This window comes from Gopherus flavomarginatus, chromosome 2 (assembly GCF_025201925.1).
Source record: "Gopherus flavomarginatus isolate rGopFla2 chromosome 2, rGopFla2.mat.asm, whole genome shotgun sequence".
Classification (NCBI taxonomy): Eukaryota; Metazoa; Chordata; order Testudines; family Testudinidae; genus Gopherus; species Gopherus flavomarginatus.
Window position 1 is genome coordinate 177,698,153 of NC_066618.1, and position 16,152 is coordinate 177,714,304.

General features: G+C 41.6%; 1 protein-coding gene across 1 annotated transcript in view; it reads left to right on the forward strand.

Moving 5' to 3' along the window:
- The window catches only part of BPHL (biphenyl hydrolase like), a 27,991-nt gene continuing 11,839 nt past the window's right edge, over positions 1 to 16,152 (forward strand). The window contains exons 1-3 of the mRNA XM_050940249.1: positions 1 to 170; positions 13,284 to 13,387; positions 15,508 to 15,674. Coding sequence (XP_050796206.1) covers positions 40 to 170; positions 13,284 to 13,387; positions 15,508 to 15,674 — 402 coding nt within the window. The 5' untranslated portion in view covers positions 1 to 39. The remainder of the gene's footprint in view (positions 171 to 13,283; positions 13,388 to 15,507; positions 15,675 to 16,152) is intronic.

Here is a 16,152-nt window from a genome sequence, read left to right on the forward strand (position 1 = left end):
TGCCCGAGGCGGGGCGGCTGGGAGCTGCGGGGAGCGGGAATGGCTCGGCCGGGCGCTGGCGGGGCGCTGCTGCGGAGTCTCCGAGTCCTCTCCCAGCTCCCGCCGGCCGCGCGCGGGGCGCCGCCGCTCGGACTCCGGGGACCTGCTGCTGCCGCCTCTGCCTCCTACGGGTAAAGTCAGCCCCGGCTCTGCCCGGCCAGGCCGCGGCGCTCCCAGCGCGGAGCCGCCCCCGCCTTCCAGGGCTTCTCAGCCCCCTGCTGCTGCTGGGGAGTCTCGGGGGAGGGGGTGTTTTGAGGGAGGGGCGGTGTAGTGCTTTGGGGAAAGCTAGGGGCATTGAGGGGATCGGGCTCTGGGGTATTTGGGGGTCAGGCTTTGGCAGTAGGCTAGCTAGGGATATTGGGGAGGGTGCTTTATTTCCTTAGCTTCCTTCCTCTGATGTAAGGACTTGTCACTAGTCTCCACCCCCTTCTCCCTTATTTGAGCTCTGGGCTGTATACATATATGGGTGTATTGGGTGGTGTGAAATGAGGCATACCTTCTTTAAAACAGATTTCAGATACTGTTCACATCTAGTTCCAATGCCCTGTATATGCTGGCCAACATAACCAGGCAGAAAACTGGCTTCTCAGCCTCTGCAAGTTGTGGAGGCTGGGTGTCAATGGGATCAAATCTGTATAAGCGTGAGTCTAGCACAATTTCTGACCAGCATGGACTGAAATTTTATTTTTCTGAAAATCATGTTGTGCAGCCTTACCCTCTCCAGAGTATAGTCATAAAACATACTTTGCAGACCACACATTGCTGATCACAGTTTCTCCATCCAATGTGCTGGAACCCTCCTACTGACATGTTTAAGAACATAAGAACAGCCATACTGGGTCAGACCAAAGGTCCATCCAGCCCAGTGTCCTGTCTACTGACAGTGGCCAATGCCAGGTGCCCCAGAGGGAATGAACCTAGCAGGTAATGATCAAGTGATCTCCCTCCTAGAATATCAGGGTTGGAAGGGACCTCAGGAGGTCATCTAGTCCAACCCCTTGCTCAAAGCAGGACCAATTCCCAACTAAATCAAGCCTGACCTTAAAAACCTCTAAGGAAGGAGATTCCACCACCTCTCTAGGTAACCCATTCCAGTGCTTCACCACTCTCTGAGTGAAAAAGTTTTTCCTAATATCCAACCTAAACCTCCCCCACTGCAACCCATCCAGCCCATACTACTTTAACTTGCTGGCAAGAATACTGTGGGAGACCGTATCAAAAGCTTTGCTAAAGTCAAGGAATAACACATCCACTGCTTTCCCCTCATCCACAGACCCAGTTATCTCCTCATAAAAGGCAATTAGGTTAGTCAGGCATGATGTCCTGGGTGAATCCATGCTGACTGTTCCTGATCACTTTCCTCTCCTCTAAGTGCTTCAGAATTGATTCCTTGAGGACCTGCTCCTTGATTTTTCCAGGGACTGAGGTGAGGCTGACTGGCCTAGAGTTCCCTGGATCCTCCTCCTTCCCTTTTTTAAAGATGGGCACTACAGACACAGTAGCCTTTTTCCAGTCATCCGAGACCTCCCCTGTTCACCGTGAATTTTCAAAGATAATGGCCAATGGCTCTGCAGTCACATCCGCCAACTCCTTTAGCACCCTCGGATGTGGCTCATCCAGCCCCATGGACTAGTGCTCGTCCAGTTTTTCTAAATAGTCCCAAACCACTTCTTTCTCCACAGAGGGCTGGTCATCTTCACCTGGTCACCAGAGGGCTGGTCTCCACAGAGGGCTGCAGCAGTCTGGGAGCTGACCTTGTTTGTGAAGACAGAGGCAAAAAAATCATTGAATATATTAGCTTTTTCCACATCCTCTGTCACTAGGTTGCCTCCCTAATTCAGTAAGGGGCCCACACTTTCCTTGACTTTCTTCTTGTTGCTAACATGCCTGAAGAAACCTTTCTTGTTACTCTTAACATCTCTTGCTAGCTGCAACTCCAAGTGTGATTTGGCCTTCTTGATTTCACTCCTGCATGCCTGAGCTATATTTTTATACTCCTCCCTGGTCATTTGTCCAATCTCCCACTTCTTGTAAATTTCTTTTTTGCTTTTAAGATCAGCAAGGATTTCACTGTTCAGCCAAGCTGGTCGCCTGCCATATTTACTATTCTTCCTACACAGCGGGATGGTTTTTTCCTGCAACCTCAATAAGGATTCTTTAAAATACAGCCAGCTCTCCTGGACTCCTTTCCCCCTCATGTTATTTTCCCAGGGGATCCTGCGCATCAGCTCTGTGCCATCCATCTCCACCCTCTGACAAGCAGAGGCTATGGACACCATTACTTACCCATCCTGGCCAATAGCCATTAATGGACTTAACCTCCATGAATTTATCTAGTTATTTTTTAAACCCTGTTATAGTCCTAGCCTTCACAACCTCCTCAGGCAAGGAGTTCCACAGGTTGACTGTGCACTGTGTGAAGAAGAACTTCCTTTTATTTGTTTTAAACCTGCTGCCTATTAATTTCATTTGGTGCCCCCTAGTTCTTATATTATGGGACAAGTAAATAACTTCCTTATTCACTTTCTCCACACCACTCATGATTTTATATACCTCTGTCATATCCAAGCTGAAAAGTCCTAGCCTCTTTAACTCTTCTCATATGGGACCCGTTCCAAACCCCTAATCATTTTAGTTGCCCTTTTCTGAACTTTTTCTATTGCCAGTATATCTTTTTTGAGATGAGGTGACCACATCTGTTTGCAGTATTCAAGATGTGGGTGTACCATGGATTTATATGAGGGCAATAAGATATTATCTGTCTTATTCTCTATCCCTTTTTTAATGATTTCTAGACATCCTGTTTGCTTTTTGACTGCCACTGCACACTGCGTGGACAACTTTAGAGAACTATCCACGATGACTCCAAGATCTCATTCCTGATTAATTGTAGCTAAATTAGCCCCCATCATATTGTATGTATAGTTGGAGTTATTTTTTTCCAATGTGCACACACACACACACACTCTCTCTCTCTCTCTCTCTCTCTCTCTCACCACGGAGGCAAATAATTTCCATTTTGGAGTAAGATACAAGGAGCAGAGAATCTCTTAGATGCATAGATGGGACAAACAAAACTGCAAATTGTATCTTGGAAGTCATAAAAGACATGCATGGGCTTGTTGTTTGGCAAAGGCAATAAAATTGCTTTTATTTTTACATGCTTCAATAACATTTTTATACTATGTCTAATGTTTTTTGACAAACCAGTAGCACTCCCAGTGTTACCTATTCTAAGTAGGGAGTGAAATGGACTACCTCAGGCCTGTTGGAAAACAAAAAAAAGAGTGGTTAATTTTTTGAGATTAGCATTTTGATTTGCTGATTCTAGCCTTTTTCCCAACTGATTACACATTAACTTCACAGTAATGTGATGATTTGCCGAGTTTGTGGTGCAGCCTCTCACTTGGTCTTCATCCAGATAAAAAGCTCTGAGTATATTGGCTATGAAAGTCCAACAGTCTCTTTTTACTTGCCTAAAGAGCAAGTGTGAGGCAGCATCACACATTCAGCAGCATGTCACTTCAGGTGAAGTTAATAACTAGTCAGAGAGAAAGGCTACAGAATGTGTAAGTGCAACATGAAAAAGAAAAGCAGTATAGTTTTTCCCCAGAGGTCTTTAAAAACAACACTTCAGTGCCCACTTTAAAAAAGGCAACAGGAGGGTAGTGATTGTGTTTTGTCAGTAGAGTTAGGCAGGGTTTTTTGCAACTTTTAAAATGGTTTCAAGCAATGGGATATTAAATGTTCCTACAAGGATTAATTAAAATTGAGTTGAGGTGCTCATTTACCATGGTGAAGAATATAGTCAAATAACCTGCATGGAATGGAATTTTTAAATCAAAAGACAAGTGCTGTGTTTTACTATTTTTTTTAATATAGCTGTGCTTTCTGTTATTAAGTGTTGTTCAAAAAGTGGGTGAAGGACATGCCACACTTCTTACCCTAAGCTCAAACATTTAGCTGCATCATAGTTGGTTATGAAATTTGGTTTATATGTATAGATAATTGCAGTAGGTACAAAAAAGCTTGGTTGATCAGTTTTAATAGTCAAATTAATTTGTTAAAACATATTCCCGTAACGGGTAATCAAAATTCATTAAGTTATAAATGGCTTAATGATTCTTCCAGTCGGAGCCATAGTCATGAAAACCAGTTCCGGACTTGCCTGCCAATCTTCAAAGGATCTGTGTAAGTGGAGCATATAGATCTAATTGCAGGATCAGAGCCTTAGTTTGGTCAGTGCCATTACCAACCACAGTATTGTGATACATAAACACTTAGTTTATGTACAATCTGGGCTGCCTTCTTGTGAACAAAGGGCTGCAATTTAATTCCACTACCATGAATTAGGAATAGGAGTCTGCACAGCCATTGTTTGTTCATTTTGGGTTGCTTTATGAAAAATGATTTAAAGTTAAAGTAATTCAGTCCTGAAATTAGTCCTGAATGTAAACTATGTGGCGGGGGTTATGCCAGCCTCTGTGTTTAGAACAGAGGTAAGCATAATGTGAAGCTTAATAAATAACAGAACAGTCTCAGTAAATCATGAAGTTGTTTTGTGAGTGGCATAGAAAGAAAGTTTCTCTCAACCTTAATGCTTTAAAATAACATTTCTACAAAAAAGCAAATAAAACTCTCATTGACTTCAGTGGAGCAAAGATTTCACCCACGATATTTAAGGCAGGTAAAGTAGTAAAATGAATAAAGGTTAACCATTAGGTAACCAAATGGTGAGATGTCCATATGTGTTTTTTTTGTTTTTTAAAGTGAGATAAGTTAGCCAAAGAGAACTGCAACTATTAGGATATAAATTAATTGGAAAACAAAATCAAACTTGTATGTCTGTTTTTGAATGAGGTAAGTGTGTAATACAGAGCTATGCCAGAAGACAAGAACCATTTAGTGAAATCATAGAATAGTATTGTACTTAAAGATCATTAGCAACATCAAAGTACAACATTCTGTAATGAAAACAAAGTGTAGAAAAACATTTGGTTCACTGATGTTTCATATTTGGTGCAGTTAAAAGGATGGTATTAAACTAAGACTTAGAAATTGATCTTTTATCCTCTTGAGCAAGACAAGACTTACTGCCAAAAAACTAAAGCCTTTTAAAATTATTTAAAATTCCAGTTGCCAGGACTATTCTCGCAGCTCATTTTAATTATATCCATTGACATCATTTCATAATGGATAAAATATGGAATTACAATAATCTCTCACTTTCAGTCAACTATCCTTTCCTACTTAGGTTAATACCTCATGTCTGATCAGTCACTATCTCTAAAGTGCTCTCTCAGTCATCCACATGGTGACTATGTTAAAACTGCCCTTTGTTCAAATTTAAGTAGTTGAATGAATAGTTGAAGTGATGTCTTTGCTTTTGGTGGCATTCATCCTTTTATGGGCACTGCTAGAAACATTGTAGACTACATCCTTGAGGCTCACAAAATACTTCTGAAAAGCAGATTTTTTACAGGAATTGGCTTTTGGAATGCCCCAGATTGCACCACATGGCAGGTATTTTCAAAAAACATTTCCTGAAGAAGGTCCACCTCAAAGTTTACAACAATGTTAGGGTGTAAATATACTCAGTATCCTTTTAAATAACAAAGTGCACATGCACTAATAGAAGTTTGTTTGCCCAATGGTGTTATCTCCCTCCTTGATTATGGCTTAGAAAAAACATTTTTGCTTAAATGGGAAAATGAATAAATATCTCAGTCTGTCACTCCATCTCTTTGCATACACGCTGTGCCCTCTTCTCACCTTCCAGTACACAGTATTAATGCCAGGTTAAAGTGCAGACTTTTTGTGGGATTATTGGCAGCCTGCCCTTGGATCCAAATATTCCTGTGTGCAATAAAGATCTGGTGCTATCAAACCATAACGTACAATTCCAACTTTACACGTGTTAACTAACAGAAGTACAATTAGGTAAATCTCATGGGCTATGGAGCACTAGGAGGCTTGTGGAGAAAAAGCAAGAAGGAGGGTAGAGCATCTATATTTCATACATGTCACTGAGGAAGCTGTCCTTTGTAGTTTGGGGTGACTGTTCTTCGGCCTGGAACAGGAAATTACACGGGTGGAAAGAGGGCTCAGAAGTCCAGGGCCAACACTCACACTAGTCAGAAAAGTACTTAAACAAATATTTAAGCCCCTGGAGTCAATGGGACTTATGCACATGCTTAAAGTTAACCATGTGCGTAAGTGCTTTCCTGAATAGGGATGGATTTAAGCACATGCTTGAATGCTTTCCTAAAAAAAGCACTTTTGCCAGTAGCAAGTGCTCCCTTGACTGGCCAGGATTGAGAAAAGTAGCATAGAGTAGAGAGTAGGACTGTGTCTTCACTGCAAAATAATAGATGTGATATTACATGGAGCTAGCTAACTTGAATTAGCTTTCTAGATGTAAAATCCTAGTAGAGACATGGCACAGGTAAGTGTTACCTTGAGGTAATTAGTTGAGATAAAAGACTACCTGTGCCTTATCTCCACTAGATTTTAAATTGACATAGCTAATCTGGGTTAGCTCTCTCAATGTAAAAACACACCTCTTCCTGCAATGAGGATATAACCTGGAAGGTTAAAGCTCATCTGTGCAGCGCTTTCTCAGGGACTGGTCCGATACTGTGGAAAGAACTCCCACAGGAACTAAGCACCATCATAAACCTCATCACCTTCCACTCCAAGTGCAAGGTGCACCTCTTTGGTCTTGCCTTCTTCAAATACAACATATAGTGATACAATAAAGAAAAAGAAAATCTACTACCCTGCACACATAATTCTCCAGCTGAGGAGAGGATGGGGGAGAGAGAAAAAACAAGTGACCAATGTTACTCATGCCACTTAATGCACTCCTACAAGGGACTCAGGTACTACAGTGATGAGAGCTGCATAAGAATGTATAGAGAGTAGAACAGAAGAAAACTCCCACACTTGCATATTTGAGTTCTCATGTGGCTGGAATAGAAGTTAACACAAAAGTAAAGTAATCAAGTTATCTTGCCTCTTCAATGGGAAATGGGTTTGTACTTTATTTCCTCAATATCCAGCAAGAATTTTGCTATTCAGAGCAGAAAAAGAGGTGATGACTCAAAATGGGGCTAATACCTCCTTTCTCTGCTCCAGCCACTTGAAACAGACAGGCTTCAACAGTCAGTTGAAAGAGACTCGAGGGGTAAAAAATAATCACTTTTCTGGATAATTCAGATTCTACTGCATCATGTTCCTGCATTCATGGATTACACTTTGGAAACATTTAGGGTCTAAAACCACCTAATATTCCAAGTAGTAATATATATTAAAAATCAAATTAATTTCCATACCATAAATATGTAGCAGGTTAGCAAAGGCCTAACAGTCAATGTAACAATGATCTCTCTAAGAATTATATGATGATGGTGTCAGAATTCCAAACTATGTAAATACAAATATCTTAATGCTTTAGAATTTTTTGATACTGTTAATTTTCCTACGCTTGTGACTGACTTTTGTAATCTTGAAGGTTTACTTTGCCACTTCTTCCTGTTGGAACATTTTACACAGTAATGTATTTTCTAATTGAACAATACCCTCTGCTCAGATTACATTGAATTGAATGATGAGATTCCCCTTGCCCCCAGTTGTAGGTTTTCACAACTTGTGGATCATAAGTAACCATAAACCACATTCTGTTATGTAGCACCTGTCATAAACAGATAGCTAAGGGTTAATGTCTCTTTCACCTATAAAAGGGTTAACAAACAGTAACCTGAAACACCTGACCAGAGGACCAATCAGGAAACAAGACTTTTTCAAATCTGGGTGGAGGGAAGTTTTTTGGGTGTGAGTTCGTTGTTCTTTGTCTTGTGTCTGTGCCCTCTCGGCTCTGAGAGTGATTTTTCTATCTCCAGGCTTTCTAATCTTCTGTTTCCAAGTTGTAAGTACAAGGATAGTAAGACAATAGGTTTATATTGTTTTTTTGTATTTACATGTGTGTAGTTGCTGGAGTGTATTCTTTTTGGATAAGGCTGTTTATTCATTTTTCTTTTAAGCAATTGACCCTGTATATTGTCACCTTAATATAGAGACCATTTTATGTCCTTTTTCATTCTTTTTATATAAAGCTTTCTTTTTAAGACCTGTTGGAGTTTTTTCTTTAGTGGGGACTCCAGGGAATTGAGTCTGCAGCTCACCAGGGAATTGGTGGGAGGAAGAAGTCAGGGGGAAACTCTCTTTGTGTTAGATTTACTAAGCCTGACTTTGCATACCCTGTGGGTGAGGGGAGAGCGAGATTTGATCTCTCAGTATTTGTGTTTCAAGGACTTGAAGCAGGGAATCTCCTAGGGTCGTCCAGGGAGGGGAGCCTGGGAGGAAGTAACAAGGAAACAAGGGGAGGGGGTTATTTCCCTTTGTTGTAAGACTCAAGGCATCTGAGTCTGTGGGTCCCCCAGGGAAGGTTTTGGGGAGACCACAGTGAGCTAGGCACTGTATAATTCCTGGCTGGTGGCAGCGATATCAGATGTAAGCTGGTAATTAAGCTTGGAGGTTTTCATGCTAACACCCATATTTTGGACGCTAAGGTCCAGATCTGGGAAGAAATGTTATGACAGCACCAGAGGATGAGATTCAGAGCAACAGCAGCAGCCATTTGGAAGCAGTTCAGTAGTACAGTGATGCTTCCTTTTAATGTTTGTTTTTTTATTTTTAACACACTTCTGTAGGCACTTAAAGCTGTAGTTACACTGATTGTTTCTTGAAATCTCCTGTTATTGCGCTACCATCAGTATCATGTGACATACGAAGCCACCATAGTTTAACATGATTATGATACAGTAGTTAAAAAAATTCCAGCAGCAAGGGCTACGCAGGAACCAAGTGGAGGTGTTACCTCCTTGCACTTAGGGGAAATAATGTATTCCTATCCCTAGGATGCTGGCTTACCTGTACTAGCCAGTTCCTAGGAGGTGCAAAGCCAAGGCTCTCTGCCTAGTCTCCAGACACACCTATTCAAGGGGCAAGGCAGGGTACTAAACAGGAATGCAGTGACCCTTTAACTTGCATGCCTGCACTCAGGTAGTCTGCTCAGGGCAGCAAGGGGAGTGCCTTATTCCCCATTTGCTTCCCTATGTGGATCTGCAGTCCACCTCACAAACTAGACCTAACCCTTTTTCTGCTTTTATTTCTACTGTATCTGTCACTTCATTTGGGTACTGTATAAACGAAGTACTGAAAAGTGATATACCAAGGATTTTAACAACATTTCAATAACTTTAGTAATGTGCTGCACACCTCCAATAGCCAGGCTAAGAGAGTCATTCAGAACTTAGAACTTACCTCTTTTCTTTTTTGGATCTCCCAATGTTCCATCTTGCCACAGAGTAATGGCTTCTGCTCCAAGCAATATCCTGACATCCTCTGTGCTGGGGAGGGTAGGCAGTATTACTTCTGAGGTTTTTTGGGGGGTGGAGGTGAGGGGAGGTGTTCAGTAAGAGGTTTATTTTTATAATGTTATGCGGGTTTGCAATTTATTTTAAAAGATACAATTTATTTTAAAATGACACTTTGCAGAACTGCACAGTATTATAAAGTAAAAATGTCACATGCCTGACCTCCCATGTAATCTACCTCCATTTTCCAGTAGCAATCTGTGTTTGATTCTTTCTTTCTCTCACACCTCCTCCCTCACAAAGGCAAACAGAACCCTTTAAATATGGCTGTGTTGTCAGTATCTAGCAGGGCCGTCCTTAGGCATAGGCAAAATAGGCAGCCGCGTAGGGCCTCACTCTGCCTGGGGGCACCACTCGGCAGGCAGCCCAGACAGTGTAGAAGCAGGGCTGCTGGGTCCTAGAGAGAGCCGAATGCAGCACAGTCTGAGGAATGGGATTGGCTGCTGGGGTCTCTGGGAAGGGGAGGGAGCTCACCTGTGAGTGTGACTCTTTCCCCCTGGCTGAGGTCAGGTGAGGCAGGCTCTGTGGCTCTGGAACCAGTATCCTTTGTTGTCCCCCATAACATCCATTCTTCTCCCCCCTGCCCCACGGAGCACCTCCTCCTTTCTCCCTCCTCCCCAGGAGCACCCCTCTCTCTCTCCTCCCTCCCCTCCGTCAGGGCTGGGTTGGGTGAGGTGCTGGGGGATAGGTGGTGGGAGGGCTGGCTGGCTGCCTGCTGAGGAATGAAAGTGAAAGTAACTCACTTCCTCGGCAGGCAGCCAGGATTGGAGTGTCACACAGGGCTTGGCTGGGGTTAACCAGATGTGTGAAAAATCAGGATAGGGGATTGAGGTATAGTGATCAGATATCCCTATTTTATAGGGACAGTCCCAATTTTGGGGTCTTTTTCTTATATAGGCTCCTTTTACCCCCCCCCCCATCCCTGTCCTGATTTTTCACACTTTCTGTCTGGTCACTCTAGGTGGGGGTAATTGGTGCCTATATAAGACAAAGCCCCAAATATCGGGACTGGCCCTATAAAATCAGGACATCTGGAGTTGACCACCCTAGCTGGGGAGCGCCTCTCCCCCGGGCTGGCAGCTGCCAGCGATCCATCTCATCCGGGGGGAGCTGCACAGGGCAGGATGAGCTGCTGTGGCTCCATGGATGCCCCGTCCCTGAGATCAGATGCTGTGCTAACTTCACCATGGTCCGTAAGGCTGGTGGTGGTGCCCATTGGCGTGTGATTGGACCTGAGGGTTTGCTTTTGCTGTTGTCACTCTGCACCCCAAGAGGTGGATTTTGGGGTCCTGCAGTTTTCCACCTATCTCCTCCTCTACTGCAGCTGTTGGACCAGCAGGCTGGGGGGTGAGCCAAGCATGAAAGCAGTACTGTGTTGCCATTTAGATTGTCATTTAACAACTTTGTTTGCCAAAAATTCTTGCTAACAATCCTGAATCCAATTTCAATATTTTTTTTAAAAAAATCAATATCTTAGCCAAAAACAGAAAATTAAGTTGTTGACAATTATTAGTGACAGGTTTGGTTTGAGGCAGGGAGTGGGCCAGTTTTCATCAGAGAAACAAAAAATGTTGACTGACTTTCCTATAGCCTGTTAAGAGCCCTCCAACAACTGTAATGTGCTCATCTCCTTACTAGTGTATAAAGCAGGGGTCGGCAACCTACGGCACACGTGTCAAAGGTGGCAGGTGAGCTGATTTTTGATGGTATGCAGCAGCAGGCTGAGCGGCTCAGCCCATCACTGCTCTGGGGTTCCGGCTGCTGCCCTATTGCCAGCTGGGATACCAGCCATCGGCCCCACTCAGCACCTGCTGCTGGCCTAGGGACCCCCAAGGAACCCCAGGCTGTCAGTGGGCTGAGCAGGCCAGCTGAACCACTCAACCCGTTGTCAGCCTGGGGTTCCATTCACTCAGCCGGCAGCGGGTTAAGTGGGCTGGTGGCGGGCTGAGCAGGGCCGGTGGGGGGTTGAGTGGCTCAGTCTGCTGCCAGTCTGGGGTGCCAGCAGCACTCAGCCTACTGCTACTCCGGGGTTACTGCTGCCGGCCCCTTGCCAGTCAGGAGCTCAGCCGCCAGCCCCACTCTGCCTCCTGCCAGCCTGGGTGAGCAGAATCCCAGGCTGGTAGCGGGCTGAGGGGGGGTTGGCGGCCGGGATCCTGGCTGGCAGGAGTTGGTGGTCAGAACCCCAGACCAGCAGCGGGCTGAGCAGGGCCTGGGATCCTTGTCTAGGGTTCCAGCCACCAGCCCGCTGCCGGTTTGGGGTTTCATTTACTCAGCTGGCAGTGGCCTGAGCAGGACCGGTGGCCAAGACCTCAGATAATAACAATAGTTTATTTATATAATATAGACATAGAGAGAAACCTACAAACATTAAAATGTATTACTGGCACAAGAAACCTTAAATTACAGTGAACTTGGCACACCACTTCTGAAAGGTTGCCGACCCCTGGTATAGAGTGACCATATGTTGTACTAAGATTTTCCTGCTTTTTTTTTTCCCTGTGAGTCAGTATAACCTTTGCCAGCCCAGAAGTTGGGCAGCCAATGTTTTACGTTTTCACAATGTTTTCTCCAATTTTCATAAAGTAAATACATAGTTAATATGAGTTAAAAAGGCCAGGGACACTTCTTTGTTAAGAATCTGTACAGCAGATCATGCCCATAGATGATCCAGAAAAGAAATTTGAGGTTGAATTTTTTAATGTTGTGATGGATAAAGCAGTATCTGCTGTTGATGAAAGGTTTAATACCTTGCAAGTACACCATGAACAGTTTGGATTTTTGTATGACATAACTAAATTCAACAAAATAGGAGGGAGGGATAGCTCAGTGGTTTGAGCATTGGCCTGCTAAACCCAAGGTTGTGAGTTCAATCCTTGAGGGAGTCATTTAAGGATTTGGGGATTGGTCCTGCTTTGAGCACGGGGTTGGACTAGATGATCTCTTGAGGTCCCTTCCAACCCTAATAATCTATGATTCTATGAAATAGGAAAATAAGAGCAACTTATGACAAAGTGCAAGAACCTAGAGAGCCTCCTGAAGCATGGTGATAGTTTTGATTTAAATGGACTTGAACTGTACGAAGAATTGAGTACACTGTCATCAATGTTGCCACATGCAAAATCAGTGATGGACATTGTACAGTTTATTCATACCCGCAAACTTGTTGACCTATATCCTACTGTGTACATTGCCACTCGTATTCTACTGACAATTCCTGTAACAGTAGCATTTGGAGAACGGAGTTTCTCAAAACTAAAGCTCATTAAAAACTATCTCCGCTCTACAATGAGTCAGGAACGCTTAACTGGTCTTGCTATTCTTGCAATCGAACAAGACACGACTTTGTCTTTGTCATACGATGACATTATTACTGATTTTGCAGCCAAAAAAGCCAGAAAGATTGCTTTTAATTAAAAACAAATCTTTGTTTCAATACCTCTTCATATAAATTTCCAATAAAATTTTGATAAATTAAAAAAATATATATTATTTGCATCATTCTGTCATATCAGAATTTTTTCTATAGTGCTGCTTCTTTAGTGCTAGTCCATCAGCATTACAGTGTGCTTAATTAAGTTAAACTGGTTTTAATAACGTGAATGTGGCAAGTTTTCCAATACTGTAAGCTTATGTTTGTGTTGCTAAGAGCAGATCAAGCACAGGGGCACCAGTTTAATAATCTCGCCTAGGGCACCATAAATCCTAAGGCCGGCCCTGGTATCTAGCATTAGTAATTACTGCATAATCCACTGAATGACTGCACTGTAATGAGATATTAACTTGTTGAATAATTTTCTTTTCTTCTAGTACTTCAATAACATCTGCTAAAATCAAAGTGAATGGCGTGCCCCTGCATTATAAACAGACAGGACAAGGGGATCATGCAGTTCTGCTTCTTCCTGGGATGTTAGGTCAGGAACATTTGTCATATTAGGACTTGATATCAGTACTTTTTTCTTGATTTTTCTAAAGCTATTTTGTACTCTTTTTGTAAGATCTTTTTCAGCAACTTTTAACTTTTTTATGCATTACCTTTTAAAAACTAGAATTTGGTACATGTAATAGAGTTAGGAAAAATCAAAGTTATTTTAAACAATTACCAGTTTTACAAAGTTATTCTTATTTAGAACACCAGAAACCTTCTAAATGCAAACATTCTAGGCCTGAATCTCCATTGTCTTGCACCGTCTGTAGTCACTCACATCAGCACAAAGTGGATGTAAAATGCTACCATTCTGATTTAGTAATGTTGTACATTCACTTTGCACAGGTGCAAATGACTGCGCAAGGTACAAACAATGGAAAGTCAGGTCCATTGTGTTCTATATTTTAGTCTATAAGGACTGAATGAATGATCAATCATCTCTAAAAAGACTATAAGTGCCTTCCAATTACAGCTATAATAATGAACAACACTAATGGCAGCGTTTACATCTTGTTTAAACAATAGCTTTCTCATGAAGGGGAAAAATAGCAGAGGTGATGTTGTTGTTTTTTTTTTTTATAAGAGTATGTTCACCTTTTGGTTATTCAGTTTCATAATGCATCAGTTATATTCGATTCTCAGCTGCTTTTGGAGACTCAGAGTGCACCAATGGCCAGGAGTGTCTGTCTAGGGTTGCAACCTCTCCCTTTGGAGACATTTCTGGAGAGGTGGTTGCAAAAAAAAAAAAAAAATAGGAAGAAAAGGGAATATCTAATTCTAATGGTGTAGGGGAAATAATTCTTAAATTGTTCATTACTGATATTGATCCTGTTTCTGAGAGAAGTCAAGAAAGTCACATGTATGAATTCAAAATTGGTTTTTTGCCATGTATACATAGTTTTATTTTGAAAATGTACTTGCTATAGTTTAATTATTACCACTAAAACACTAGTTGCCAGATTCTGTCGTCTTACCTATTTTAAGTGTCTTTGGGCTGAAGCTTGGTGTATAATGTGTTAATGCAGGTATGTTTTAATATTCAGTAAAAAAATAAATGACATACTTTTTGGTGTCATTTTATAAAATGTTAAATGATTAATAGCATATTAGAGACATGAGACTTTGTGTTATAGATGGTTATAAGCAACCTATTGACCCATGGAGTCAATTGATTAATAGTTGTTTTAATGAGTGGTTACATTTATCTTTTATAGACTATTCATAAGGTGCCCTTAAAAATAAAGTAACTCACTTTTTAATGGTATCAAGCACTTGGATCACAGCACTATCTACTAATAAAATTAGTAGCTGATTTATAATACCAGGGCAGTCCAATTCTTCTCCATCTAGCCTGGTATTCTGCTTCTGATTATACCCCATTAAATCTTATTGCAAGGGAAGAAAACTCATCCATTAATATACTCAGCTAATTGCACCATGCTATAGCTGGTGGAGGTAATGGTCTTTCTCAGAACCCATGTGCTCCCATAAACTTCCACTGGTTTGTCATGTCTCTAGTTACTATTACTGATGTAAAAGAGGTATTTGGGGGTATTCTGATTGGAATGTTAAAATTATTTTAACAGCCACTTTTAAATTCTAGAAGTGTAGAGCCATTTAGGATGAGATTTTGATTTACATTCTTTCAATACATTATACTAGGGCTAAATAAATTTGATCACAAGACTGCTATCTCAGCCCTTGTATTCATAGAGATTATAGTCCAATAGAATCCTCTACACTCAGACAGCCCAACTGATTTCCTGACACCACACCAATTTAAAAAATGTCTGAAAATATAAGTCTGAAAAATATTGCCAAATCAAAGCCTTAGATCCTACAGTGGATGCTACAGAAAACTTTTAAAATGGGTATATTATCTGGTTAACCAACACTTACCCATTGATACCATTAGAAGAAAACATGTTTGTTCAGCAAAATTTTTATTCATACTGTTGTGATTAAGCAGTGGTCATGGTCCATACCATTTATCTAAATCTCTTCACTGCTAGGTGTCCCAACTAAGTGAATTTATGAAGTCTATTTGTAGCATGTATAGGGTAGTTGTAATGTGGTGATTAATTTATCAGGACATGATGTTTTTAGGGAGTAGTCAAAGTGATTTTGGACCACAGCTCAAATCTATGAACAAGCAGCTGTTCACAATAGTTGCCTGGGATCCTCGGGGCTATGGATATTCCATCCCTCCAGCTCGAGATTTTCCTCCAGATTTCTTTGAAAGAGATGCAAGAGATGCTGTGGATCTGATGCAGGTAAATCTGCTCTGAGATAAAGTTTGGTTTTCCTTAATGATGGTGGGGAGGGGCAAAGTCAAAGAGTATATTTTTTTACAGTAGTAATTGCTGATATTAAATTATGCAAAAGTGCTTAAAATGGATGGAGATACATTCTGCTTGGGAAACCTGTTTTTTCTTCCATCTTCCTTTTATCACACGGAAGATTTAGCCATGGAATTAATTATGTAAGTAAGCAGCACCTTCTTATTCCAGAATATTTTGCCCCAGAATATTTGTATCTTTATAATTGCATGAAGTCCAGGAAAACTATACATGAAAAACAAGACCTACGGTTAATAATTGTAGCCGACAAGTTCTTTAGTAGATGATAGTTAAGACATTTTGCAAGAACCTAAAAAGTTTAGCATCTGATCCTGCAAACTAAACTGACACATTTCCATTGTAAGGTCTATTCCTGAAATAGTTAGAATGGGGAGTCATAGGCTTCCTAAAT